The sequence below is a fragment of the Haliotis rufescens genome, unplaced genomic scaffold, assembly GCF_023055435.1.
Source record: "Haliotis rufescens isolate VD_foot unplaced genomic scaffold, xgHalRufe1.0.p SCAF_6, whole genome shotgun sequence".
In the NCBI taxonomy this organism is placed as follows: Eukaryota; Metazoa; Mollusca; class Gastropoda; order Lepetellida; family Haliotidae; genus Haliotis; species Haliotis rufescens.
Genome location: NW_025964334.1, coordinates 19,513,971 through 19,541,854, shown reverse-complemented (window position 1 = coordinate 19,541,854; position 27,884 = coordinate 19,513,971). Strand labels below are relative to the sequence as shown.

Here is a 27,884-nt window from a genome sequence, read left to right as displayed (position 1 = left end):
ACGTCTTGTGGTATGACACGTCCGGTGATCGAACCCCCGACCTGCCGCTATGTATACTGCGGTACAGTGAATACAACCACGATCACAGCGGGCATAGTGTTAGTAGATATATATTACATACGGTCGACGTCTACAGTCATTGAACCGACCTTGCGCAATTCCTAACCTTTTATTTACAAATATTGCAACACACGTGAGCACTATATGTACACCGACTTTCAATGAAGCTGTTTTAGTTATGGCTTCCATAGATCGCCTAGGACGTCAATAGATCGCCTGTGACGTCAGCTTGTGTCTTGTGCGTGTGCCCTTGCCTTTAGCTGGCTACTCGCCGTGTTGGTGTCGCAGAATGACGCAGTAGTGTTGTAGTTGGACTGTGGGGGTATGTTGAAATAATCTTCTGAAGTTATTTGCTTCATGTATGTAAATTCACAGTCATGAATTATCGCTTAACGTCGCGTTCACAATTATTTCACTCACGTGGCGACGTGCATGCACACGAGTATGTGGTTGCTGGTCCGACTAATGCCGGCTATAGTGTTAGCCCACTGTGATTCTATACCGCAGTTTAACATGAATACCCCACTCAGACACAGTATACTGACTCCGAGCCGACCAGTCCTTGTTTGATCACCTTTCACATACAGTGACTTTATGGAAATACAGTTCAAACCGGCGTTAAACCAACTTCAAACACTAACCTTCCACTTAACTCGAACATAGTTCCCGGTCCCAACGAGTTCGACACAACGAGCTTCGAGTGTATTTCGCTTAGATAGCGATGTGCATGCACATGATAGCGACGTGCATGTGTGTGTGTGTGTGTGTGCGTGCGTGCGTGCGTGCGTGTGTGTGTGTGTGTGTGTGTGTGTGCGGTCGTGTGCGTGAGTCTGCTAGCCTGGACTTGTATTGATTCTTAGTACAATGAGGTACCATGCCGCAGTGTCAAATGGATACCCTACTCAAACACATTGCATCGACTCAGAAACGGCCAGTCGTTGTTTTATCCCCTTGATGGTAAGCACCAGGCGGGGTAACAACAAGTACCATCTTTTGGTGTGATGCGGCCGAGGACCGAACCACGGACTTTCAGGACAGACGCTGTATCTACTAGACCACGGAGGCGGCGAAGATGAAGAAACACTGCATGATAATCATTTGCTTTTGTTTTATTCAAACATATAGAATCATTTTCTTGAAAGAAGAAGACAAACATTTGGCTGAAATTGGCAAAATCAAAATAAGGGAAATGTCCAAGAAGTTTAACTTAAGCTTCTGGTATATCGATGATGTCGTTCAATAATGGTCAAATAGCCATTCCCATCCCACTGATATACCCACGTGAGCTTTTGAACACTGACACCGCCTCAACTGTTTCATATTTAGACATACGCATGAAGATTCAACTAATAACCCTGTTTTAACCATGATTAAACAGCGGTTTGTTGTACCCCAGATCAAACAACGGTTTGGGGTTACCCTGATCAAAAAACGGTTTGTTGTAACCCTGATCAAACAAAGGTTTGTTGTACCCCAGATCAAACAACGGTTTGTTGTTACCCTGATCAAACAATGGTTTGTTGTAATCAAGATCAAACAACGGTTTGTTGTAACCCAGATCAAACAACGGTTTGTTGTAACCCTGATCAAACAACGGTTTGTTGTACCCCAGATCAAACAACGGTTTGTTGTAACCCTGATCAAACAACGGTTCGTTGTAACCCAGATCAAACAACGGTTTGTTGTAACCCTGATCAAACAACGGTTTCTTGTAACCCCGATCAAACAACGGTTTGTTGTAATCCAGATCAAACAACGGTTTGTTGTAACCCTGATCAAACAACGGTTTGTTGTAACCCAGACCAAACAACGGTTTGTTGTAACCATGATCGAACAACGGTTTGTTGTAACCCTGATCAAACAACGGTTCGTTGTAACCCAGATCAAACAACGGTTCGTTGTAATCCAGATCAAACAATGGTTTGTTGTAACCCAGATCAAACAACGGTTCGTTGTAACCCAGATCAAACAACGGTTTGGTGTAACCCTGATCAAACAACGGTTCGTTGTAACCCTGATCAAACAACGGTTCGTTGTAATCCAGATCAAACAACGGTATGTTGTAACCCAGATCAAACAACGGTTTGTCGTAACCCGGATTTAACAACGGTTCGTTGTGAACCTGATCAAACAACGGTTCGTTGTAGTCCTGATCAAACAACGATTTCTTGTAACCCTGATCAAACAACGTTTTGTTGCAACCCTGACCAAACAACGGTTTGTTGTAACCCTGATTAAACAACTATTGAGCAAGAGTAGTTTGGAGCTCTTTGAAATCTCGCTGACAGATCATGCAAGCGTTGTGAAATGTAGACACGAACGCCTGGAGCTGCTGGAATATTGCAATTGAACGCATAGAAAACGGCCCGGACCATGTATAAACAGTCTGGCAATGCCGAGCCAGCAACTGTTGCTAGGGAGGAGAGTGGCGCTTTGTCTGAAATAGAATATATGAAGAAATCATTCCGGTGAATGGCTTTAAATAGATACAGTGGCGAGCGTCAAACGTTCGACCGCAGCTGACAGACAGGTACCAGTTTCCTGTCATATTTACCTGAATACTTACCCATGTTGTGTAGACTGGTCCACGCACACGCTTACTCCGCTGCCTGATCTACGCTACGTGTGTCTCACTACTGACGCACCAGTTCATACGTTGGACAGAACCAGGTATGTAGAATTGATCTTCACCAGGTATGTGATTATAGGTTACAGTATTGGCATAATTGTAATTATTGTAGACGTAGCAGCAGATTTAACGGTTAACAAAGAGTTCAAAGTAGCATTAGGTGTAATTATAATTATCGTAGACGTAGCAGCAGAATAAATATATACATAGTGTTCAAAGTAGCATTAGGTATAATTATAATAAAATTGGAGACGTAGCAGTGGACTTAATATATACATAGTGTTCAAAGTAGCATTAGGTATAATTATAATTATCGTAGACATAGCAGTGGACTTAATATATATTAGTGTCCAAAGTAGCATTAGGTATAATTATAATTATCGTAGACGTAACAGTGGACTTAATATATATAAGTGTTCAAAGTAGCATTAGATATAATTATAACTATCGTAGACGTAGCAGCAGAATTAATATATACATAGTGTTCAAAGTACGATAAGGTTTAATTTTAATTATCGTAGACGTAGCTGCAGAATAAATATATATATAGTGTTCAAAGTAGCATTAGATATAATTATAATTATAGTAGACGTAGCAGTGGACTTAATATATGCATAGTGTTCAAAGTAACATTAGGTATAATTATAATTATCGTAGACGTAGCAGCAGACTTAATGTATACATAGTGTTCAAAGTAGCATTAGGTATAATTATAATTATAGTAGACGTAGCAGCAGACTTAATGTATACATAGTGTTCAAAGTAGCATTAGGTATAATTATTATTATCGTAGACGTAGCAGCAGACTTAATATATACATAGTGTTCAAAGTAGCATTAGACATAATTATGATTATTGTAGATGTAGCAGCAGACTTAATGGTTAACAAAGTGTTCGAAATAGCATACACCACCGGGCTATCAGTTTTTTTCTTAATGAGAATACAGTGTGGCTACCTCCGATTGTCAGACAGTGGTATGTATAGATAGACAGTGGTGTCGTTTTAGAAATATGCCACATCTGTTAAATAAACATGTATTTTATATGGACAGAAAGGCTTGGTGATTGTCATTAGAACTGGAACTGATGAACTAGCAGGAACCTTGATGGGAAAGTAATGTTCATACTGGTACAAGCAAACTCCTCACTTGTCACTGCCAAAACCCGCTTTTTAATATTACAACGCAAAAAGCAGTTGTTATATGGGTAAAACATTTTTTATCTGTATACATCATTTAGTCTTGCATCGTCTTTCATAATTTTATAGGGCGGTCGGACAGCCTAGCGGTTAAAGCGTTCGCTCGTCGCGCCAAAGCCCCGGGTTCGATTCCCGACATGGGTACAATGTGTGAAACCCATTTTTGGTGTCCCCTGCCTTGATATTGCTGGAATATTGCAAAACAACGGCGTAAAACCATACTCACTTACTCATAACTTTATATGAGTGGCGCTGTGTTATTATTTTTATGTATAATCTCCTATTTTATGCATGTGTTTATGATGTACAGGGGTGAGACGAAAATAAAATATCTGTCTGTCTAGCGTTAGATAGTAATTATAGTAGAGCGAGTGAGTTGGGTTTTACGCGGCTTTTAACAGTATTCCAGTTATATCACGGCGTGTCAGCTTAATGTGGGAGGAAAGCCCGAAGTGATGCAGGTCTCAGACGTTTACCACTTCGGTGAAACCCACGAAAACGGGTATGGTGCTGACAAACCTAGAAACATAATCGGGGTGAACCGGGATTCGAACCCACAATCATAGGTTTCTGGCGTGCCCAAGGGACGCAACTCTGCACAGCTAATCGCGGCGCCTTAGACGACTGGGCCACCCGTGCCTCCTAATTATAGTAGAGGCAGTAGCAGCAGATTTAATCGTTCACCTAGTAGAAGCAGTAGTAGCAGAGGTAGTATTAGCCATAACAGTAGCCGTACAGTGGTAATCATAATAGTAGTTAAAGTAGAACAATCAGCAACAGCATCAGTTGTAGAAGTATTGTCGGTATGTGTTTAAAGTATAGATGTGTTAACTTTACAGATAACATCGTGAGCAAGCATGGCGTCAGGCATGGCCTACGGGGATCCCGCCAACCCATCCCAACTCACCTACGGGGCTCCACTGACCTCCACCTCCAACCCATCGCCAGCTGGGATTCCAAACCTAGCAAATCAATCTCTAGAGAATCTGAACCCTGCTTTGTTGCAGCAGCTGGGTAAGTAAATGCCTAGCTGTATCCATCGCAACAGAATTGGCATATTATGAGTAGCATCATTCTTGAAAGGAGTTATGAAGCCAATCTCCGTTTGCATATTATTTTGCAATAATTTATGTTTGTTTTCTTCATAACATTGTTATCATCATGGGGACCATATATCTGCTGTTATCACTTTGTGATAATTTTAAAATTGTAAAAGACCATATTTCAAAAGCTTATCTAGAAGAACATCTTTTTTAATATAGGAGAACTAATGGTGTAGCAGATCTTAGACGGTTAGCACTTTGATTAAACCCTCGAGCCACCACAATCAGTGCTAATGTGGGATTCTAACCCGTGATCATATATAGGATTTTATGACGCCAACGCATTCTGTTCACCGGGGCTCCGCTGACCTCCGGAGCATTCGTGACCAACTCGTGTTATTCCGGGACACAGTTTACGGAAAGGGGCGAGTGGTGACGAATGACTTCCGGAGATCTCGCCAAACCATCTCAAACTGGGATTCACAACCCGCTTCAGCAGGGGCATTGAAGCCCGCTCTGTTGCAGCAGTTGGGTAAAGCAAAATATCATCTGTTTCCTGTAAAATGTGGAAAAATGTAGTTTGTGATTACATCCTCAGGTTTACTCACTAAAATACTTTCCCTGGACATGCTAGATGTATGGACTCCCCACCCCAAGAATATTAAATGGTCACTAGCATATAATCACTGATGTCCAGCACTGACCCCTGTCCGCTGTTCTTCAGGAATGGTGGTGACGACACAGCCCCCTCAGTTGCTGAGCCGCCTCCGCATGGGTGAGGACCCGGTTGGGATGCAATGTATCTTCTGTCATGGCAACATCCAGACGTCGACAAGATACAAATTTGGCCATTGTACCTGCGTCAGCATGGTGATGATTTGGATGCTTGGGTAATGCTGATTTTATCTGTACTTTGTAACACGTCCTGAGCCTAATGTAACGCTGTTTAATACCTCTGTACCAAACCCGGGATTCCGGGTTCGAACTGTCCCCCAGCATGAGTGAGTGAGTATGGTTTTACGCCGCTTTTAGCAATATTCCAGCAATATCACGGCGGGGGACACCAGAAATGGGCTTCACACATTGTACCCATGTCGGGAATCGAACCCGGGTTTTCGGCGTGACGAGGGAACGCTTTAACCACTGGGCTACCCGCCCATGAGTGAGTGAGTATGGTTTTACGCCGCTTTTGGCAATATTCAAACAATATCACGGCGGGGGACACCAGAAATGGGCTTCACAATGTATCCACGTCGGGAATCGAACCTGGATTTTCGGCGTGACGAGCGAACGCTTTAACCACTAGGCTACCCGACCGCCCTCATCCCCAGCAACGTATCCTGCTCGAGAGAGGGGACGCACTATATGGTGCGTTGTCAGACACGGTCACCTGATCGCATGTAGTCGTACGGCGATTGTTTGGGTTGTTGCTCATAATATCAGTCATTTATATTTGGTCCTAACTGTTTTCTTTTTTGACCGTCGTTATGTTACATTAAACAACAAACAACCACAAGTGTGGAAGTAAATGTGAATTAAGAAAACGGAAGTTGACATTAATTATATCTCTGGTTTCGTTATTTCTGGTATCGTCGACCGCCTCCGCAGTGTTGTGGATTGAGCGCCTGCGCGGAGAGCGGAAAGTGGGTAGTTCGATTCCCAGCGCTTCATATCGAAAGATGTTCAAAAGTGGTACTTGTTACCCTGCTGATAAGGAGCATGAGCAATGATTAACGAAATCGGAAAATAATCGGCCGGTAACGTATTGAAACCACCCGACCCACAACAGACAGCTGTTATGACAAGCATGCGAGACTGGAAACATGGTCAGCACTGAAATCCCCATAGTCTTTTAACATGTCAATGTCGATTGTGTTGGTGATGCTATAGGCGGATCCGATAATGATGAACCGTGAAATTGTAATGCATAATCATGTTCTGTCCTTTTTCTTCCAGCGGCTGCTTGGGGTGTTTCCTGATCCCATTGTGCATAGACAAGACCAAAGACGTCATCCATACTTGTCCCAACTGCCAGAAGGAAATTGGACGCCATCGGAAATAATCAGTCAACGATTCGGCTTAACTCCACCCCGAGATAGGGGCGTAACTCTAACCAAGATTGGGGCGTAACTCTACCCCGGTATAGTGGCGTAACTCTACCCCGAGTTAGGGGCGTAACTCTACCCCGAGATAGGGGCGTAACTCTTACCAAGATAGGGGCGTAACTCTACCCCGATATAGTGGCGTAACTCTACCCGAGATAGGGGCGTAACTCTACCCCGAGATAAGGGCGTAGCTCTACCCCGAGTTAGGGGCGTAACAATACCCTGAGATCATGAGGGGCATAACTCTACCCGAGATAGGGGCGTAACTCTACCCCGAGTTAGGGGCGTAACAATACCCTGAGATCATGAGGGGCATAACTCTACCCGAGATAGGGGCGTAACTCTACCCCGAGATAGGGGCGTAGCTCTACCCCGAGATAGGGGCGTAACTCTACCCCGAGATAGGGCGTAGCTCTACCCGGAAATAGGGCGTGGCTTTACCCCGAGAAAGGGCGTGGCTCTACCCCGACATAGCGGCGTACCTCAACCCCGAGAAAGCCGCGGAATGAACGATATAATTCATGTGTTAAATGTAGTAAATGTGGACCAGATCAAAGTTTAAACGATGTTCTTAAGAGATAAGTGTTTCATTATTGTCATTGTATCAGAAGAACCTTAGCAATAAATGGGGGTTGACAATGGGGTATGTACAAAAGTCAAATCTCTGAGAATTATTTTGAACGGTGCACAGTATTTTCGCTAACCCTCTGTCAGTCAAGGGCAAGGTCGTCCACTGTTTCTCAACTCAGCTGAGCAGAATTGCGTCCCTTAGTTGTGTAAACATCTGCTGATCACCGCATCGAAACGCAAAAAAACACAATTAGTTCGTTGATATCAACGGCATTTGTCACTTTGGGATTTCCTCCCAAAACAGTTAAAATACTCAAGAGTTGTTCAAAAGGATGTCAAACTCGCCAACTGTATATAGGTTAGCATTGTATATAGCCCAACAAGGGGATAATAAACGTGTTCTGTTATGAATGTTTTGCTTATATTTTCAAAAGCGTATTTTTCGTTGAATGATTGAAATCCGCCAGCTGCATGGATAAGTAAGTTTTTTTGTTACATGTCGTCCCAGAAAAAAAAATATATTGACAAGGGTTCTTACAATTAATCGAATTATCGATGCAACGTATTGCATGCCTTGTATCGATTACATGTATCAACTGGTATAATTAACATTGATACGGGGCTACAGGTTTGATAGTGTCAATAGGCGTGGAGACATTTGATGTGAAAGAATGAGGTGAAATAGTGTTTAACGTTGCGTTCACAACAAAGTCACGGAGTCTGGCCACCCCATTCCGTTAGGCGACTCTTGCGACAAGCATAGTCGCCTTTTACGGCAAGCATGGGGTTGCTGAAGACCTACTCTATCCCGGATCTTTACGGGTACAATAGGTAATTGCATAGGACATCATGTTTTGTCAATGATACGTCATATTTGGAATTGTCCTCCACGTGTCTACCATACAACTTTTTCAAGCTTTTTACAAGCTTTACTGAGATCTGGAATGTTTTCTATTAGGGCTGGGACGGGTAACTCGGGTACCCGGGTCGGGTGGGTACTGACTAGGACCCGAGTACCCACAGGACTACCCGGACCCGTGGTTAGACACATGATATATTGTTAAATGACAAAAATTATGCACCCATTCCTTGTGACTTTTCATTTGGCTGAATAAAGATCTATATAACTTAAGTCAACTTCAGTGTATGCATGACCAGATTGTTAAGTACGTGTATCTAAATACGTTTTGCCAGGGCTATGGTAAAAAAATTCCCAAACGGACATTTTGTTCCTATCTCTTGAGGCCTACAGTGGGTACCCGGGTAGGGTCGAGTAATAGAGGTTGGGTACCCGGGTAGTAAATTTGGAGACGTCCCAGGGCTATTGTCTACGTATAGATCCATCCATATGCATGCTGTGCCGGGTACAGTGACTACAATTTCGCTCACACTGGGTATATTGTTATCAAATATATATTATATACGGCCACTGAAATGCTCTTGAGCAATTCTTAACCTTTTATTTACACATACACGTATTGCTTTACCCGTGACTACAACATGTACAGTGACTATCAATGAATATAGCTCTTCTATTTTAAGAACGATTGAACTGGCTCGCCTGGGGCGTCAATAGATCGCCTGTGACGTCAGCTTGTGTCTTGTGTGTGTCTTGTGTGTACCCTGGCCTTTACCTGGCTACTCGCCGTGTTGATGTCGCGTTAATGTAGTGTTGTAGTTGGACGGGACCTGTTGAGGTATGTTGAAATAATCTCTTAGATGTTTGTAAATTCACAGTCACGCAGTCGTCATACTCTGAAATATTTCTGATTGCGGCGTTAAACATAACAAACAAACAAAACACAGTCACGAAAACTGTTGTAGGTCTTCCTTCGATCTGCCATGGTTTTCTTTCGTGTTCATATGAGATATACTTTAATTTATTATGGATTAAGTGAAGAAATATACTGTATTTATAAGAAAATATGCATCCTTATCTCACGCGAGTGAAATAACGTACTATAAATCACACTTTATGCTGGAACTATACGTTGGCCAGATATTATTGAGAAAGAGAACATTGTAAATTATAGATTTATGAAGTCATAAACCAAGAGATAGGTTTGTCCAACAAATACTGCTTACCTAAAGCTACAAAACAGCAAACTATTCAATATAAGGTCAGACCCCTTCTTTTCCTAATACATGCTTCAAAGCGGCGAGGCATACTGCCTATCAAGGAAGTTAAAAAAAACAAGAGTCATACTGTCCCAATATATCACCACCTCTCTTTTCATGTCACATATTTTTTGTATGTTTTTATTGATACTGTCCTTCATGATTACCCAAATAGTATCATGTGGGTTCAGGTCCGGACTGTAGCCGGGTTATCTCAGGTCCGGACTGTAGCTGGGTTATCTCAGGTCCGGACTGTAGCTGGGTTATCTCAGGTCCGGACTGTAGCTGGGTTATCTCAGGTCCGGACTGTAGCTGGGTTATCTCAGGTCCGGACTGTAGCTGGGTTATCTCAGGTCCGGACTGTAGCCGGGTTATCTCAGGTCCGGACTGTAGCTGGGTTATCTCAGGTCCGGACTGTAGCCGGGTTATCTCAGGTCCGGACTGTAGCTGGGTTATCCAAGGAGTGTAACAATTTGCTCGTTGAACCATTCCTGAGAATGCTCCGCTCTATGTTTCGGATCATTGTCTTGCTGGAATACCAACCCGTCATTTGGATGCTGGTAAATTGGTTTTACTGTATCTTTGGTCCACATCGTCATGCTGTTTGGATATAGCCACACTGAATTTTCATCTGAGAACATAATAATGTTCGAGCTGAAATTTCTATGCTCCAAACACCAGTTCGGGTTTTAGGCGTGGTGATGGAATTCCTCGTGATTTCTGCTAATCCATTGCATGCAAAAGCGTTCATTTTGTATCTTTTGAAGCATGAACTGTTCCCCTATTAATCATTACATGCTAAATAATTTCTATGCTCATGTGTCTGTTTTTAGACGCCAATATACCATGTTGCCTTTAAGCACCAACAGTCAATATCTTTGGCCTACCTGCACCCTGTGTGTGCTCAATTCCCACTTTCAATATTTATGAGAACCACGGTTCACAGTTGATAGTGGAATGCCTGTTCTGTCTGTAATGACCCGTGCTTATCAGATTCCTTGATCTTTCTTCTTTTCCATAGCTGCCATTTCCACAGTGGTCTTGTTTGCTCTCTGCTAGCTTGTCAAGCTCCTCACAGCGATAGTACGTTCCCGGAGCTCTCTATACTATGTTACCGAGAGTGTCACGCGCTGTGAAGGAGCTTGCTAGCTTGTCTACCAAGGGAGACTACTCTGGTCATAATTTGCAGTTGTCGCCCTTGAATCAAAGTCCAAATACGTCAAACATGCACCTTTGACAAGTGGCTCCGCTTCTCATGAAAATATCAACTTTGACAGGTCACCGAATGAGAAAAACACGGGTTAGAATAGTTCTTTAACAACCCATGCTTGCCGTGAGAGGCGACTTACGGGATCGGGTGGTCAGGCTCGCTAAATTGGTTGATCATGTCGTCGTACCCTAATTGCGTAGATCGATGCTCATGATGACAATCACTGGATAGCCTGGCCAAGACTTGATTATTTACAGACCAGCGTCACATAGCTGGAATATTGCTGAGTGTCGCGTTAAAACATACAAACATGAGAAAAGCGTGTCATTTGACAAGAAAAAACAAATATCTTCCATATCTTTGCGCCAGATTTAACACAGACAACTCTGTTAAGGGTGAATCGTTCGGACCGTTCGGATGCCCGGATTGACGGAGAAAAATCAGTTTTTTTAACAGGCAGCCATTCCGGAGAAACTGTAGATTTTAATATCTAGCTCAAGACATCCCTTGAAGCCTCACTGGTATCCTTCGGGGGGCAAATGTTGCACATGTTTTTTCTTACAACTTTCCGTTTTTCTTAAATATTATAGACTTCTCTCGTTTACTGGAAAGTGCATATTAGCGATATGATGATCAGTTATTTCCCGTTTCAGCTGACAGTATGAGATATCATGGGTTCGAATCCAAAAACTATATGATCTTGGGTTTCTCTCTCTCTCTCTCTCTCTCTCTCTCTCTCTCTCTCTCTCTCTCTCTCTCTCTCTCTCTCTACTATTATTGACCTCCTACAATATGACAAAATATAATTTACTGCTAGTAGAGGCAGTAGTAATTGTAGTATTTGTTTTGTTTGTTTGTTTGTTTTAAACGCTGCACTCAGTAATATTCCAGCTATATGGCGGCGGTCTGTATATAATTGAGTCGAGGACAAACATGGGTTGCTTAAGACCGATTCTAACCCAGACCTTTGGCGAACGCTTTAACCACTAGGCTACCCCACCTCTCCAGTAGTAGTAGTAGTAGTAGTAGTAGTGGTAGTGGTAGTAGTAGTACAGCAGAAGCACTTATAGCAGAACGGAAGCAGGTATATCGTTATATAATATGTTTATTTTACAGAAAACTGCAAATTAAGCAAGCATGGCGTCTGTCAATGCCCATGGGGATCCACCTGGCTACTGGGACGCCTCCTCCCAGCCCTCAGTAGCATACCCTCCTGCCCAACCAGCGTACCCACAGTCCGGGTACCCTCCTGCCCAACCAGCGAACCCACAGTCCGGGTACCCTCCTGCTCAACCAGCGTACCCACAGTCCGGGTACCCTCCTGCCCAACCAGCGTACCCACAGTCCGGGTACAACCCTGGTCCGTCTTCATACGGACGAACAAGTAAGTAACATAGCAGCCAGCGTACCCACAGTCCGGGTACCCTCCTGCTCAACCAGCGTACCAACAGTCCGGGTACAACCCTGGTCCGTCTTCATACGGACGAACAAGTAAGTAACATAGCAACCAGCGTACCCACAGTCCGTGTACCCTCCTGCCCAATCAGCGTACCCACAGCCCGGGTATAACCCTGATCCATCTTCATACGGACGAACAAGTAAGTAACATAGCAACCAGCGTACCCACAGTCCGGGTACAACCCTGGTCCATCTTCATACGGACGAACAAGTAAGTAACATAGCAACCAGCGTACCCACAGTCCGGGTACAACCCTGGTCCATCTTCATACGGACGAACAAGTAAGTAACATAGCAACCAGCGTACCCACAGTCCGGGTATAACCCTGATCCATCTTCATACGGACGAACAAGTAAGTAACATAGCAACCAGCGTACCCACAGTCCGGGTATAACCCTGATCCATCTTCATACGGACGAACAAGTAAGTAACATAGCAACCAGCGTACCCACAGTCCGGGTATAACCCTGATCCATCTTCATACGGACGAACAAGTAAGCAACATAGATACTCGGGTCTTTTAACACCATGTAACTAAAACACAGCTTATGATCCTTTGCAATGATTTTCCCGACATAAGAACAAAAACACAATTCATCACCGGAGACAAATACAATGCCCGCACCTCGACATTAAATGAGGATTATTCCTTAGAGGGGGACTAATCATCTTCCCGATGAAAGGGAGTTAACTGACTACTATATTAAGACCCGTGAAAATCCGGTAGAATAGGTCTTCAGCAACCCATGCTTGCCGTAAAAGACGAATTTGCTTGTCGTAAAAGGCGACTAACGGGATCGGGTGGTCAGGCTCGCTGACTTGGTTGATGCATGTCATCGATCCCAATGGCGTGGGTCGATGCTCATGATATCAATCACTGGATTGTCTGGTCCAGACTCGATTATTTACAGACCGCCTTCATATAGCTGGAATATTGCTGAGTGCGGCGTAAAACAACAAACCAACCAACACACTATATTAACTACTTTTACAGTAAGTTAATTCCCTTGCCTCGGGAGGATACCATACGTCACCACTCGCCTCTTTCCGTAAACTGCAGGAAGACTCGTCCCCCAATCGATGACGGTTATGTGCGAAAATACGACAAACCAATCAGAATGCGCGTATGATTTCAAGTTCTTCGTGAAAGAATCACTCAGAAATATTTTTTGATTTTACATATGTCTGGCATCTAAAAATATACCCAAGACACAGTTAAATGTGTTAAAGCATACTGTATAATTCCGCACGTCCCGATGTGCTTTAATTGCATCTGAAATATATATAATATATGTCGATATATAAGTGAACCATTACGCAACGAGTTGACAATTGTTTTAGGTATGCCCGTTTTCGCTAAGACGGAACCCGGTCGCAAAAATGGCCATGAGAGGGGCACGAGACGCAATTCGGCTTGTCCCGGAATAACACGAGTTGGTCACGAATGGCAATTCGGCTTGTCCCGGAAAATCACGAGTTGGTCACGAATGAAGATGATACAATCTCCTTCCCAGCGCGTGATACCTTCGTTACACATTCGGTAACATCGCTGCCGTCAGTGTGTGAGCGGCCATTACAAGAATCTTGAAATTTGCCCTCTAACCCCAAATGTAGACACGATTGTAGTTTTGTTTATGTCCTTTGAAAATCATAGCGAATTTTGAGTAGGTTTACGACTGACCAGATTACCCAGAAGAATTTACCTTTTTGTTTGTTTAATCATATCAGGTCGAGATTGCAGACAAACGGGAAATCAGCCAACTTCCCCTCAATTCTTTCTATACCAATTACATGATAGTTGAAACGAAATAGCAATTTTAACTGACGAACAAAGAAAGATAAATACCTGGGCATGGGCGGATACAGAGGGGGGGGGGGGGGGGGGGTGCGCGCAAATTACCACCAAAGACAATAAATAGATCTTAATTGTGCACACACACACACACACACACACACACACACACACACACACACACACACACACACACACACACCCCACCCCACACACCACGTTTCAAAGTGACCGTTAGGTCAATCGGTCGCGAGTTCAACTCCAAACATGGTTGTGGCCACACATCACAGTAGGGAGCTTTGACTGGTGGCACCGATCATTCATCACCACTCGCCCCTTTACGTTACCAGCAAGAATGGGCAGCGATAGTAAAGAGCTCCTCCAACAGGCTATCGCTGTGAGGAGCTGTTGGAAGATGCTTTGCTAGTTGATACACGATTAAAGACAAAGGAACCATGGTTTTAATTCATTTAGAACACAATAAGTTCTGTTATTAATTCCTTGTTGCTAAACGACATTCCTACTGTTCTACAGCCGTGGTGGTTACCCAGCCGTCCACGATGATGTATTCAGGTCACATGGGCCCGAATGCGGCGCGAGTGCAATGTCCCTATTGTCATGCACAAGTTGTCACCTCCACGACCCACCAAGTCGGCACCTGCACCTGGGCAGCAGCATGCATCATTTGCCTTCTCGGGTAAGGTTGCTTAATAATAATAATAATAATAAAAATAATCATAATAATCATAATGAGTGTGAACCAAGCGAAGTGCCATATCAAATCGGCCCAGACTCGACCACTGCATCGAGTTTATGTGCAGTGTGTTGAGAAGATCAGCAACCCTGCAGAGTCCTTCGCTTGGATGAAGTCGGCTGGCCTGAAAAAAAAACAGAAGGATTTCTGTTTGCTGCTCAGGACCAGTCACTTCCTATTGGAAACCGTCAATTTTTGTGATTTTCCATCACAATGTGAATATGAAATGCAGATTATGTAATTAATTTAATGGTTGGTTGGTTGGTTTGTTGTTTAACGCCGCACTCAGCAATATTCCAGCTACATGACGGCGGTCTGTAAATAATCGAGTCTGGACCAGACAATCCAGTGATTAATATCATGAACATCGATCCACGCAATTGGGATCGATGACATGTATCAACCAAGTCGGCGAGCCCAGCTTTGGCACAGATACAGTATCTTAAGCGACATGATGGAGTGGCTCGATCATTTTATTACCGTCTTCGCCATGCCTTTGTTTTTGACACAGAGGTCAATCCATGGTACGACCGGAATATGTGGAGGGCGTCATGGAAAATGATAAATACAAAATCCTTTGCCTCAGACGTATCCAGGCCAATAAACCTGATCTTGTCTTTTTTTGAAAAAATGAAATCATTTATATCATTGAATTTTCTGTCTCTTTTGACACTATGTCGTTGACAAAATTGGGGAATAATATGGTAAATATGCGGACCTCGCTTTCGAAATGTCACGCTTGCATCCCAAGTACCAAGTTGTCCGACTCCCCATTGTTCTCGGTGCCTTAGGTTTGGTACCTCCCAATCTGTTGACTGACATTGGAAGAGTACCTGGGTTTGCTACCAGGAATACAGTCCTTCTGACAATCTGGGTATTGCAGAAGGCTGCAGTGTTGGGGAGTCTTAACATTATCCGAAAGGTTCTGTGTTGGTTTGACTAGGCAGCGCTTCCTGGGAGAAGTCTCATTCGCTGTCTGGACTGCGTGTAGAGGGGACAAGGGCTCTGAGCTGATGATGAGCCTAACTAGCCTGACTGTGCCAGGATCACCCAAACCCTCTTTTTATGCATTAATATCTGGTGTCATCACTGATTTTCAGTGATCCATTCACATATTTTCATCACTATTTGGCATTTCACGACCAATGGAATCTGTTTCGTAGGGACTGATTATTCTCTGGCCATTCTCGAATCGGTGAACAATGAAGACAGTATTATTTAGACTGTATACCTGACATTGTTACAAGATGCATGAAACCGGAAGTATATCCACCACAAAGTAATTCATATATTTCCAATTAAATTACACTTACGGATATACATGCAATATTCTCGCTTTATTTTACTAAAAACGACAAAACCCTTTCCATAATCACGTGAGTGAGTTGGTTTTAACGCCACTTTTAACAGTATTCCAGTCATATCGCGGCGTGTCGGCTTAATGTGGGGGGAAAGCCCGAAGTGATGCAGGTCTAAGACGTTTACCACTTCGGTGAAACCCACAAGCACGGGTATGGTGCTGACAAACCTAGAAACATAATCGTGGCGAACCGGGATTCGAACCCACAATCATAGGTTTCTGGCGTGCCCAAGGGACGCAGCTCTGCACAGCGAATCGCGGCGCCTCAGACGACTGGGCCACCCGTGCCCCCCATAATCACAGGAAATCTCTGCTATTACCAAAGTCCATCGTACGGTTCCGACTAATTCATCAGTATACTTTTTTAATCATTATTAAATGTGATGACACCAGGTGTTCGCGATAAGGTGAGGTCCTGCCCCCCCCGGTCACCCTTCACAAACACAAGCAGAGGCAAATCAATTGTTCACCTGAAAAAACATATGGTAGAACACAGAAACATATGTTAGAAGGTAAAATGAGAACAGCCCACAGTTGTACAAGAGTAAATTTTACATTTCATTGATGTATCACATGTAACACATGACAAAATGGTATGACGGTTTTTTTATTGCCTTTAATCTTTTTACGACAGCCATGGATGTTTGTCGTAAAAGTCGACAAACGGGATCAGGGGGTCAGGCTCGCTGACTTGGTTGATGCATGTCATCGTATCCCAAGCGATGCTCATGATGTCAGTCACGGCAATGTCTGACCCAGTCTTGACCGCCGTCATATTGCTGGATTATTGCTGAGTGCGGCGTTAAACAACAAACAAACATTACTTTAGTTATGTGAACATAGGTGTAGTTTATATTTACAAAATGTTGGCCATAAATAGACTTGAATAAATCAAGGCTTGACAACATAAACACCTTGTATCCCACTATTTCAGATGCTGGGCTGGATGTTGCCTGATTCCTTTCTGTGTGGACAGCACCAAAGACGTCATCCACCAGTGTCCAAACTGCAAGAACCAATTGGGTGCCTACCGAAGATAGGTCCACAAAGGGGTAACTCTATCCAGATATCGACGTAATGGGAACAATCCTGTTTAATCCATCGTTAATACTTCATGGGTTTGTTTTAACGAGTACCCTCCATAACCGCCAATGCATTATTTATTGTGACGTCACTATATTTTACCAACCAATCAAGACACACCCTAGTTCTGACGAATGAGCGCTCAGATTATCGGCAATATCTAAAGGATGAAAACCTCCTCGTCGGTCTTGACTGAGAATGTAAGAACAGGGCAGAGGGATTTTGGCAAGGGCGGATCTAGCATTTTTAAAAGGGAGGGTCCAAAATATCAAAATCTGCTCTGCCTCTCCGTTTGTTAACACAGTATACGTTAAAGCAATTCTCACACAATAATTCAACCTTTAATAGTTGTCATGTCGACATATTTGAGACAACCTTTCTCTGAATGAACATTTAATTCCGAAGGCTAATTACCCTGTAGCCATGACATGTCCGGCATCACTTGATTGCAATTATTTGTAAGCTGCTGCTCCTAATTGTCCATCCCCACTGTATTATACATAGACTATCAGACACCATGAACCAGAAGTGCAGCTGTCTCGTTTACGTCTTGACCTTATATATATAAGCCTTGGTCCAGAGACGAAAGCCGTGTGCGACATGCCCTTGCAGTCGGAAAGCGTACGTGATATCTCCAACCTAAGTTAGACGAAAGATAGGGAGGTCTCACCCTTAGCCTAGCAAGGGTTGGGCTCAGTGCAGGGGGCATGTTCTTCCCTCTTCTACTGCCCCTCAAAGACTTATAAGGGACAGATCGTATTGTTATAGTGCAAACCATTTCAATACTTTTATTTAACATTTCATTTATCTAAATACCTAACTGGTTCAATATGTTTCCAAGTGCACCGAAATTCTATGCCCTTTGTCTGTTTAATATATTCAGCAAACATACGGCGTATCCCCTCTTATCATAAGCCCCTCCGGGCAGGACCCTTACTCTCCAGCGCCATTTCAATTAACACCTCCTTACGTCGCCGGATCTTACGTATATCCATACACGTGGGACAATGACCTTGCCACACGTTACGTAATACCTCGCTCTACAAAACCCGACTGACATGGTCAGTCAGGGAGACAGCCAGAAGGTAAGTGACAGTGCGAGTCTCCACACGGGAACATTTGCCACTCGGTCCCGGTGTGCGTTCTGTCACGTTATTATCAACATGTACCTTTTCGACTTATTCCAAACCATCAACAATAAACATGGCTGCTGTCGTCTTAAACTTCACCCCTGAGTTTTGTCATCCGTCATCACCCTGAGCTACCATCCTATAGCACTGAGTGACCTAACAACGTTGATATTTTCATGAATGGCGCAGCCACGTATCCTTAATGTGTGTTGTTCATGTCGCTGCCAATGAAGAGTGAGTGAGTATGGTTTTACGAGGGACGCCGGAAATGGGCTTCACACATTATACCCATGTCGGGAATCGAACCCGGGTCTTCGGCGTAACGAGCGAACGCTTTAACCACTAGGCTACCCGACCGCCCCTGCCAATGAAGAACACACCGGAAGACGTGTATAGGCTTAACGCCGGGGTAAATAAACAGGTTAAATGAAATTTGACGTTAGTCTGTGATGCTTTACTACTACTACTAGTAGTAGTAGTAGTAGTAGTAGTAGTAGTAGTTTGTTTATTTGTTGTTTAACACCGCACTCAGCAATATTCCAGCTATATGACGGCGGTATGTGAATATCGAGTCTGGACGAGACAATCCAGTGATTGACATCATGAGCATCGATTTACGCAAGTGGGATATTGATCCCGTTAGTCCTTAAGACAAGCATGGGTTCCTGAAAACCAAATCTAACTCGGATCTTCATAGAGCTAGTTTTTATTTGTTTCTTTGTTTGTTGTTTAACGCCGCACTCAGCAATATTCCAGCTATATGTCGGCGCTATGTGAATAATCGAGTCTGGACTAGACAATCCGGTGATTGACATCATGAGCATCAATGTACGCAAGTGGGAGGGATACAATGACATGCATCACCCAAGGCAGCGAGCCTGACCACCCGATCTCGTTAGTCATTAAGACGTGAATACCAATTTCTAACTCGGATCTTCATGGGGATAGTATTTAAATGAAACTAAACCATCTGTATTGCATGCAACGCTAACAATATGGTCTGATAAAATATATTCAATCATGAAACAGTCAAGGATTGTCATAACGCGTCTGGAATCTAGACCCATGCATCCTCTCCCGGTATATGTCGTGAAATATCTCCTTCTGGTACGGTGTGAACATGTTCAGCCAATCCCCGACAATACCTGAAGACATCAAAAACACTTGTTTGATTGGCAGGTAGAAGTTGTTTGCATGACGAAATGTCAATATAAATAGCATCTGAGTGAATGAGTGAGTGAGTATAGTTTTACGAAGCTCGTAGCCATGTTACAGCAATATCACGGCGGCGGACATAAATCGGCTTCACATATGCCCAGGTAGGGAATCGAACTCCGGCCGGCGTGACGTGTGAACGCTTTAACCAGTAGGCTACTTAAGCTCCCTAAGTAGCATCTGAACCTTAACGCTTTGGCAGTTTAATTAAAGACTGTATTGTACATATACATTGATTTGTTATTGTATAATATGTATGATAAGTATTTACATGATTCAACGTTATTCACTGTCCTTTTACCAAGCACTATAAAATCGGCACTTATACAAGCAGCCACACACACACACACACACACACACACACACACACACACACACACACACAGGTGGTCAAAGCCTTCGCTCGTAACGTCGAAGACACGGGTTCGATTCCCGACATGGGTACAATATGTGAAGTTTATTTCTGGTGTCCCCCGTCGTGAAATTGCAGGAATATTGCTAAAAGTGGCGTTAAACCACACTCACTCACTGAATGTTTTGTTACTTTGTTCTATTCTTGGCATGTGATTTATATACTCAGTGGGGCACGGGATGTCAAGTCGTCTAAGACGCTGCTTCTCGCTGTGCAGAGTTGCGTCCCTTAGACGTGCCAGAAACCCGGTTCGCCCTGATGTTGCGGCGTGCACAGCGAATTGCGGCGTCATAGACGACTGGGCAACCCGACCCCCCTTAACCCGACTTAATAAGAAAGCTAGAATCCCGAAACAAATGAATGCAAACCTTTTCTATACTGGGCCGGCTTCCCATTCCATTTCTCCGTTATTTTATCCTTCTCGCTCTTCATTTCACTGAACGCCGATTTCAGAACAATTTCCTCCATGACATCGTTTGATACATCAGTCTCCAGGAACCGTGCCAGTTTTTGTACTTCTTCTTGTGTATTCTTCAAAAACAATGTCTTAAATTTACACAAGGAAATATTTGAAAATAAGAGAACCCTTTCACAAAATACAAACGTTATTTACCGTAGCTATTTCTGTTTACTTAGCTATTCGTCCATGCGAATTTGTCAAACTTGGAACTGAGAAAAAATACATACTTATAAAGAAAAGTATGCAAACGCCATGAAAAGTCCGCCGAAATCTTTCATGGATCCAATTCGGAGATAAACATTTGGTGTTTTCAGATTTTCTGGTGTTATTGAGTATTCGATAATTTGGAACCAACGGAGTTAAATTTCGAATCATATAGCAACACACATTCCCTTTCACTTGAATTACAATCTCGTCTGACAACGTTTTTCAACCAATCATATTGCAGCACATCCATTTTACCCTTAGTAACAGATTGTTTACTTTTCGTAATATGGCAGTGTAATTTAATGTTAAACAATGTTGTAATTGTATTACATTGTTTCTTTTAAGATTCAGTAGAAGTTCATAATGATGTGTTTTAACAATGATTAGTTGTCAGGAATGTAGTACTGTCAAACGAACAGAACACGTAAGTAGTGATGTGGAAGTTACTGTATTTAGATGCTTTTGGAGCCACGTTATCCGGAATCGTCTAGAACAGCTAGACAAGCCCAGCACCGTATAGAACGTTCAAGACCTCGACACGTAACACGTTGCATTAAAATAGTTGAAAATATATAATATACTGAAATGTCAGGCGCACCCCCCCACCCCCCCCCCCCCCCCCCCCCCCAACCCTTTATTTCGAAAATAATCTTTATTTATAAATTACCACCAAAGACAATAAATAGATTTTACTTGTGCACCCCCCCCCCCCCTTTTAAAAAAAAAAGCTGTATCCGCCCATGCATGTCATCATGTCTCAGTTGCGTGGATCGATGCTCCTGATTTCAATCACTGGATTGTCTGGTCCAGATTCGTGGAATATTACTGAGTGCTGCGTTCAACAACAAACAAACAAAGCATTACCAACTTCACTACAGAAATTTCCAGGAATGTTTAGGCACAAATATTGCCGCAGTCAAACTTACCTTTTTTAGGTCTTCATAAAATATAATGTGGAGAAGACTCGGGTCCAGTGATTCACACATTTTTTCAAATGACCGAATGTGATCAAACCATGTACCCCACATAACTGCAACGAAAAACATTTTTGTATGTTCATGGAGACGAATATAAAAATATAATCATTTGATGAAATAATAATTCTTCCCCTAAATACATGTATGTTGCTAGGGGCGGTCGGGTAGCCTAGCGGATAAAGCGTTCGCTCGTCTCGCCGAAGACCCGGGTTCGATTCCCGACATTGGTACATTGTGTGAAGCCCATTTCTGGTGTCCCCGCCGTGATATTGTTGCAATATTGCTAAAAGCGGCGTAAAACCATACTCACTCACTGTATGTTGCTAGCATCTTTGCATGTTAAGTACACCCTCCCCATCCTTGTTCTAAGAGGCTGTGGTCGTGCTTAATGTTCCGGATACGTCAAGTACATGGATGCTTGTCTGAACAACAGAATGGTTTTACCTTTTTCGCGAACACCTGGTGTCATCACATATTTTCAGTGACCTTTGGTATAATTTTCACTTCTATTTTGCCTTTTACCCCCAAAGGAATGTTTCGAGGGATAACTTTAACTAATTTGTATTTCTTGATATACAGTAAACTACGGTTAAAACGAACACGCTTATTACGAACTGACGGATATAACGAACTTACTTTTTGGACCCGACTACTTGCTGTAGTCATGCTGTATATGTACTTACAACGAACTTCGGTTATAACGAACTAAAATTACTAGTCCCTTTGAGTTCGTTTTAACCGTAGTTTACTGTAATCACCAATTACATACATTTGTCACTTATAAACAGATGCAGCCAGTCGTCCCACGAGCCTTCATACTTGTCTTCAGGGTAGGCGTGGTAGAAGTGGAACCAGGACACCGCCACGTCCTTGGGGTCACGGATAATGTGCACAGTCCTTACGTTCCGCTGTTGTAGTTCTCGGGGCAAGAGATGGGCTTGGACGTGGGTTGTGAGTATTCTTGGAGAGGAGAGACGCCGGAGGGATGTGTCGGGTTGTAGTTCAAGGACACCGCTCTCCAAGGTGAAGGGCACGTAGTCAGCGGTGCTTGTCACCAACATGTTGACTATCTCAAACAACCAGTGGTGACCTGTTGTCGGATGTGGACGTTAAATAGGTTTTGTGAACTTCTTTTCTCAATACAAAAGGGGCGGTCGGGAAGCCTAGTGTTTAAAGTGTTCGCTCGTCACGCCGAAGACCCGGGTTCGATTCCCCACATGGGTACAATGTGTGAAGCCCATTTCTGGTGTCCTCTGCCGTGATATTGCTGGAATATTGCTAAAAACGGCGTAAAACCACACTCACTCACCCACTCTCAATGCAAAACGTATATGTAATAAACGACAACGAATTTTTCTTACCGACATGTTTTAATAGGACATTGTAAAAGAAATTAACAAAAATTCAAAATTGATAGGAAACAGCTGTTCGATTAAGCTAAGGTTACTTGTGCTATCTCACGTGACTTTCATATGTGGCAACCAGAGATTAATGCGAGCGAGCGAGTATGGTTTCACGCAGCTTTTACCAATATTCCAGCAATATCACGGTGTGAGACACCAGAAATCTGCGTTTAAGAGCATAGCTGACAAAACACGGGCTGGTCAACACTTGGCTTATCCTTACAGCAAATACAAACTACAGATACACATATGAATATTCTACACCCTATTCACAACGTCATATTGTTTTCGGAAGACATTTTCCAAATATTTTAGCATATCCATGTAACTCCGCAAACCTTTTGATACATGAAACTGACCACAGAATGTTTAAGATAAGCTGAGCTCATAATCAGTGATTAAGTAATGGCAAACACTAAATTTTGATAGCACAGTGCGTTTATAAGTTTTGACGCTTTATATTTCAGAGAGTAAGTCATATGATCCAGCATTGGCTTGTCTGTCGTTCCATTCCACAAATAAATAAATTATGGGAACATCACAACAAGAATACCAGACAGACATGTTTCGCCTCCACTACCGACAAAGACAAACGTATAACTGTACAACCAGGCTACAAAACAGGGTCAAGAGGCTACAACACAAGGTCAATAGCCTACAACAGAGGACAAAAGGCTACAACACGGGCTCAAGAGGCTACAACAGAGGGACAAGAGGCTACAACACGGCACCACAGGGTCAAGAGGCTACAACAGAGGGACAAGAGGCTACAACACAGGGTCAAAAGTTTACAACACAGGGTCAAGAGGCTACAACACGGCACCACGGGGACAAGAGGCTACAACACGGCACCACAGGGTCAAGAGGCTACAACACAGTCAAAAGGCAACAACACAGGGTCAAGAGGCTACAACACAGTCAAAAGGCAACAACACAGGGTCAAGAGGCTACAACACGGCACCACGTGGTCAAGAGGCTACAACACAGTCAAAAGGCAACAACACAGGGTCAAGAGGCTACAACACGGCACCACGGGGTCAAGAGGCTACAACACAGTCAAAAGGCAACAACACAGGGTCAAGAGGCTACAACACGGCACCACGTGGTCAAGAGGCTACAACACATTCAAAAGGCAACAACACAGGGTCAAGAGGCTACAACACGGCACCACGGGGTCATGAGGCTACAACAGAGTCAAAAGGCTGCAACACAGGGCCAAGAGGCTACAACACGGAACCACGGGGTCATGAGGCTACAACAGAGTCAAAAGGCTGCAACACAGGGCCAAGAGGCTACAACACGGAACCACAGTGTCAAAAGGTTACAACACAGGGTCAAGAGGCTACAACCCAGGGTCAAAAGGTTACAACACAGGGTCAAAAGTCTTTACTGACAGACTTACGTAGAATACAAACGAGCAGTGGTGTAGCAGCTACCCTCCCAACAGCGTGTTCATCTCTTCCGTCACTAACCTGATCTAGGATACCCGTACAATAGTATATCGTCATCTCTGAGGGCAGCATGCTGGATGCTCGACAGGGTCTTCGCAGAGAATGTCCTTGGATCCAGCACTGTCATAATGTTGCCGCTCTTGTCCTTCACGACCCTCTCCGCCATCTTGGACACTTCTGTGCGTGACTATATCAGATAAGAGATTGGATAGGGGACTAACTGGGGGGTTTACCAGCCTTTACGCGTGTCATTGTTGACATATGCCAGTTAGGTATGCAGTGGACAAGAGAATAGCTGACACAGCACGGGCTGGTCAACACTTGGCTTGTCCTTACAGCGACATTGGCAAATTCAAACTTCAAACTACACATATGAATGTTCTACACCCTATTCACAACTTCATATTGTTTTCGGAAGAAACATATATTTTAACATATCCATGTAACTCCGCAACCTTTTGATACATGAAACTGACCACAGAATGTTTAAGATATGCTGAGCTCATAATCAGTGATTAAGTAATGACAAACACTAAATTTTGATAGCACAGTGCGTTTATAAGTTTTGACGCTTTATATTTCAGAGAGTAAGTGATATGATCCAGCATTGGTTTGTCTGTCGTTCAAAGACAAGAGATCAAGAGGCTACAACACAGGGTCAATAGCCTACAACACAGGGTCAATAGCCTACACAACATCCAACAGCCTACAACACAAGGTCAAGAGGCTACAACACAGGGCCCATAGCCTACACCACACAGTCAATAGCCTACAACACAGAGTCAAATGGCTACAACACACGGTCAATAGCTTATAACACAGGGTCAATAGCCTACAACACAGGGTCAATTGGCTACAACACAGTGTCAGTAGGCTACAACATACGGTCAATAGCCTATAACACACGGTCAATAGCCTACACCACACAGTCAATAGCCTACAACACACGGTCAATAGCCTAAAACACAGGGTCAATTGGCTACACCACAGGGTCAGTAGGCTACAACACAGGGTCAATAGCCTAACAACACAGGGTCAATTGGCTACAACACAGTGTCAGTAGGCTACGCCACACGGTCAATAACCTACAACACACGGTCAATAGCCTACACCACAGGTTCAGTGGGCTACACCTCGGGGTCAATAGCCTACAACACAGGGCCAATAGCCTACAACACAGGGCCAAAAGGCTACACCACAGGGTCAATAGGCTACACCACAGGGTCAATAGGCTACACCACACGGTCAATAGGCTACAACACAGGGTCAATAGGCTACAACACAGGGTTAGTAGGCTACAACACAGGGTCAATAGGCTACACCACAGGGTCAGTAGGCTACAACACACGGTCAAAAGCCTACAACATGGGGTCAATAGGCTACACCACATTGTCAGTAGGCTACAACACACGGTCAAAAGCCTACAACATAGGGTCAATTGGCTACACCAAAAGCCTACAACACAGGGTCAATTGGCTACACCAAAAGCCTACAACACAGGGTCAATAGGCTACACCACAGGGTCTATAGGCTACAACACACGGTCAAAAGCCTACAACATAGGGTCAATTGGCTACACCAAAAGCCTACAACACAGGGTCAATAGGCTACACCACAGGGTCAGTAGGCTACAACACACGGTCAAAAGCCTACAACACATGGTCAATAGGCTACAACACAGGGTCAATAGCCTACAACACAGGGCCTATAGGCTACACCACAGGGTCAGTAGGCTACAACACAGGGCCTATAGGCTACACCACAGGGTCAGTAGGCTACAACACAGGGCCAATAGGATACACCACAGGGTCAGTAGGCTACACCACACGGTCAATAGCCTACAAAACAGGGTCAATAGGCTACAACACAGGGTCAATAGCCGACAACACAGGGTCAATAGCCTAAAACACAGGGTCAATTGGCTACACCACAGGGTCAGTAGCCTATAACACAGGTTCAGTGGGCTACACCTCAGGGTCAATAGCCTACAACACAGGGTCAATAGGCTACACCACAGGGTCAGTGGGCTACAACACACGGTCAATAGGCTACAACACAGGGTCAATAGGCTACATCACAGGTTCAGTGGGCTACACCTAAGGGTCAATAGCCTAAAACACAGGGCCTATAGGCTACACCACAGGGTCAGTAGGCTACACCACACGGTCAATAGGCTACAACACAGGGTCAATAGGCTACAACACAGGGTCAACAGCCTACAACACAGGGCCTATAGGCTACACCACAGGGTCAGTAGGCTACACCACACGGTCAATAGGCTACAACACAGGGTTAGTAGGCTACAACACAGGGTCAATAGGCTACACCACAGTGTCAGTAGGCTACAACACACGGTCAAAAGCCTACAACATAGGGTCAATTGGCTACACAACAGGGTCAGTAGGCTACACCACAGTGTCAGTAGGCTACAACACACGGTCAAAAGCCTACAACACAGGGTCAATAGGCTACACCACAGGGTCAGTAGGCTACACCACAGGGTCAATAGGCTACACCACACGGTCAATAACCTACAACACACGGTCAATAGCCTACACCACAGGTTCAGTGGGCTACACCTCGGGGTCAATAGCCTACAACACAGGGCCAATAGCCTACAACACAGGGCCAAAAGGCTACACCACAGGGTCGGTAGGCTACACCACACGGTCAATAGGCTACAACACAGGGTCAATAGGCTACACCACAGGGTCAGTAGGCTACACCACAGGGTCAATAGGCTACACCACACGGTCAAAAGCCTACAACACAGGTTCAGTGGGCTACACCTCAGGGTCAATAGCCTACAACACAGGGCCAATAGGATACACCACAGGGTCAGTAGGCTACACCACACGGTCAAAAGCCTACAACACAGGGTCAATAGGCTACAACAAAGGGTCAGTAGGCTACACCACAGTGTCAGTAGGCTACACCACAGGGTCAATAGCCGACAACACACGGTCAATAGCCTAAAACACAGGGTCAATAGCCTACAACACAGGGTCAGTAGGCTATACACCACAGTGTCAGTAGGCTACACCACAGGGTCAATAGCCGACAACACACGGTCAATAGCCTACAACACAGGGTCAGTAGGCTACACCACATGGTCAATAGGCTACAACAAAGGGTTAATAGCCTTCAACACAGGGTCAGTAGGCTACACCACAGGGTGAGTGGGCTACACCACAGGGTCAGTAGGCTACAACACACGGTCAAAAGCCTACAACACAGGGTCAATAGGC

At 44.0% G+C, this 27,884-nt stretch overlaps 4 protein-coding genes across 4 annotated transcripts; 3 read left to right on the top strand and 1 right to left on the bottom strand.

The window, feature by feature from the left end:
• The first annotated feature begins 2,537 nt into the window (after window positions 1-2,537).
• LOC124113657 (lipopolysaccharide-induced tumor necrosis factor-alpha factor homolog) lies at window positions 2,538-7,998 on the top strand. The gene is made up of 4 exons (XM_046474116.2): window positions 2,538-2,730; window positions 4,727-4,901; window positions 5,655-5,820; window positions 6,887-7,998. The coding sequence occupies exons 2-4, from the start codon at window positions 4,745-4,747 to the stop codon at window positions 6,990-6,992; spliced, it is 429 nt and encodes a 142-aa protein (XP_046330072.2). The 5' UTR covers window positions 2,538-2,730; window positions 4,727-4,744; the 3' UTR covers window positions 6,993-7,998.
• A 1,192-nt stretch (window positions 7,999-9,190) lies between these two features.
• Window positions 9,191-18,265, top strand: LOC124113658 (lipopolysaccharide-induced tumor necrosis factor-alpha factor homolog). Its single transcript, XM_046474117.2, has 4 exons — window positions 9,191-9,302; window positions 12,050-12,317; window positions 14,719-14,881; window positions 17,233-18,265. Exons 2-4 carry the CDS (start codon window positions 12,071-12,073, stop codon window positions 17,336-17,338), a joined length of 516 nt encoding a protein of 171 aa, XP_046330073.1. The 5' UTR covers window positions 9,191-9,302; window positions 12,050-12,070; the 3' UTR covers window positions 17,339-18,265.
• A 1,275-nt stretch (window positions 18,266-19,540) lies between these two features.
• Window positions 19,541-24,802, bottom strand: LOC124113668 (sulfotransferase 1B1-like). Its single transcript, XM_048386460.1, has 5 exons — window positions 24,658-24,802; window positions 22,552-22,872; window positions 21,732-21,835; window positions 20,507-20,669; window positions 19,541-19,656 (listed from the first exon to the last, which is right to left on the bottom strand). Exons 1-5 carry the CDS (start codon window positions 24,800-24,802, stop codon window positions 19,541-19,543), a joined length of 849 nt encoding a protein of 282 aa, XP_048242417.1.
• Window positions 24,803-24,897: 95 nt separating this feature from the next.
• On the top strand, window positions 24,898-27,612 carry LOC124113669 (putative cell agglutination protein pfl5). Its single transcript, XM_048386459.1, has 3 exons — window positions 24,898-24,949; window positions 25,691-26,137; window positions 26,759-27,612. The coding sequence occupies exons 1-3, from the start codon at window positions 24,898-24,900 to the stop codon at window positions 27,610-27,612; spliced, it is 1,353 nt and encodes a 450-aa protein (XP_048242416.1).
• The last annotated feature ends 272 nt before the right edge of the window (window positions 27,613-27,884 follow it).

What these genes read in the sequence shown, in the direction of transcription:
- LOC124113657 (XM_046474116.2), top strand. Translation starts at nt 4,745, where the DNA reads ATGGCGTCAGGCATGGCCTACGGGGATCCCGCCAACCCATCCCAACTC. An exon ending in TGCTTTGTTGCAGCAGCTGG is followed by an intron (nt 4,902 to 5,654) that starts GTAAGTAAATGC and finishes GCTGTTCTTCAG; the next exon opens with GAATGGTGGTGACGACACAG. An exon ending in GTGATGATTTGGATGCTTGG is followed by an intron (nt 5,821 to 6,886) that starts GTAATGCTGATT and finishes TTTTTCTTCCAG; the next exon opens with CGGCTGCTTGGGGTGTTTCC.
- LOC124113658 (XM_046474117.2), top strand. Translation starts at nt 12,071, where the DNA reads ATGGCGTCTGTCAATGCCCATGGGGATCCACCTGGCTACTGGGACGCC. An exon ending in GTCTTCATACGGACGAACAA is followed by an intron (nt 12,318 to 14,718) that starts GTAAGTAACATA and finishes ACTGTTCTACAG; the next exon opens with CCGTGGTGGTTACCCAGCCG. An exon ending in TGCATCATTTGCCTTCTCGG is followed by an intron (nt 14,882 to 17,232) that starts GTAAGGTTGCTT and finishes CCACTATTTCAG; the next exon opens with ATGCTGGGCTGGATGTTGCC.
- LOC124113668 (XM_048386460.1), bottom strand. Translation starts at nt 24,802, where the DNA reads ATGGCGGAGAGGGTCGTGAAGGACAAGAGCGGCAACATTATGACAGTG. An exon ending in TCTGTTTATAAGTGACAAAT is followed by an intron (nt 21,836 to 22,551) that starts GTATGTAATTGG and finishes TTTTCGTTGCAG; the next exon opens with TTATGTGGGGTACATGGTTT. An exon ending in TTTATGAAGACCTAAAAAAG is followed by an intron (nt 20,670 to 21,731) that starts GTAAGTTTGACT and finishes TTGTTTTTGAAG; the next exon opens with AATACACAAGAAGAAGTACA.
- LOC124113669 (XM_048386459.1), top strand. Translation starts at nt 24,898, where the DNA reads ATGCCAGTTAGGTATGCAGTGGACAAGAGAATAGCTGACACAGCACGG. An exon ending in AGCTGACACAGCACGGGCTG is followed by an intron (nt 24,950 to 25,690) that starts GTCAACACTTGG and finishes GCTACAACACAG; the next exon opens with TGTCAGTAGGCTACGCCACA. An exon ending in CCAAAAGCCTACAACACAGG is followed by an intron (nt 26,138 to 26,758) that starts GTCAATAGGCTA and finishes CCTAAAACACAG; the next exon opens with GGCCTATAGGCTACACCACA.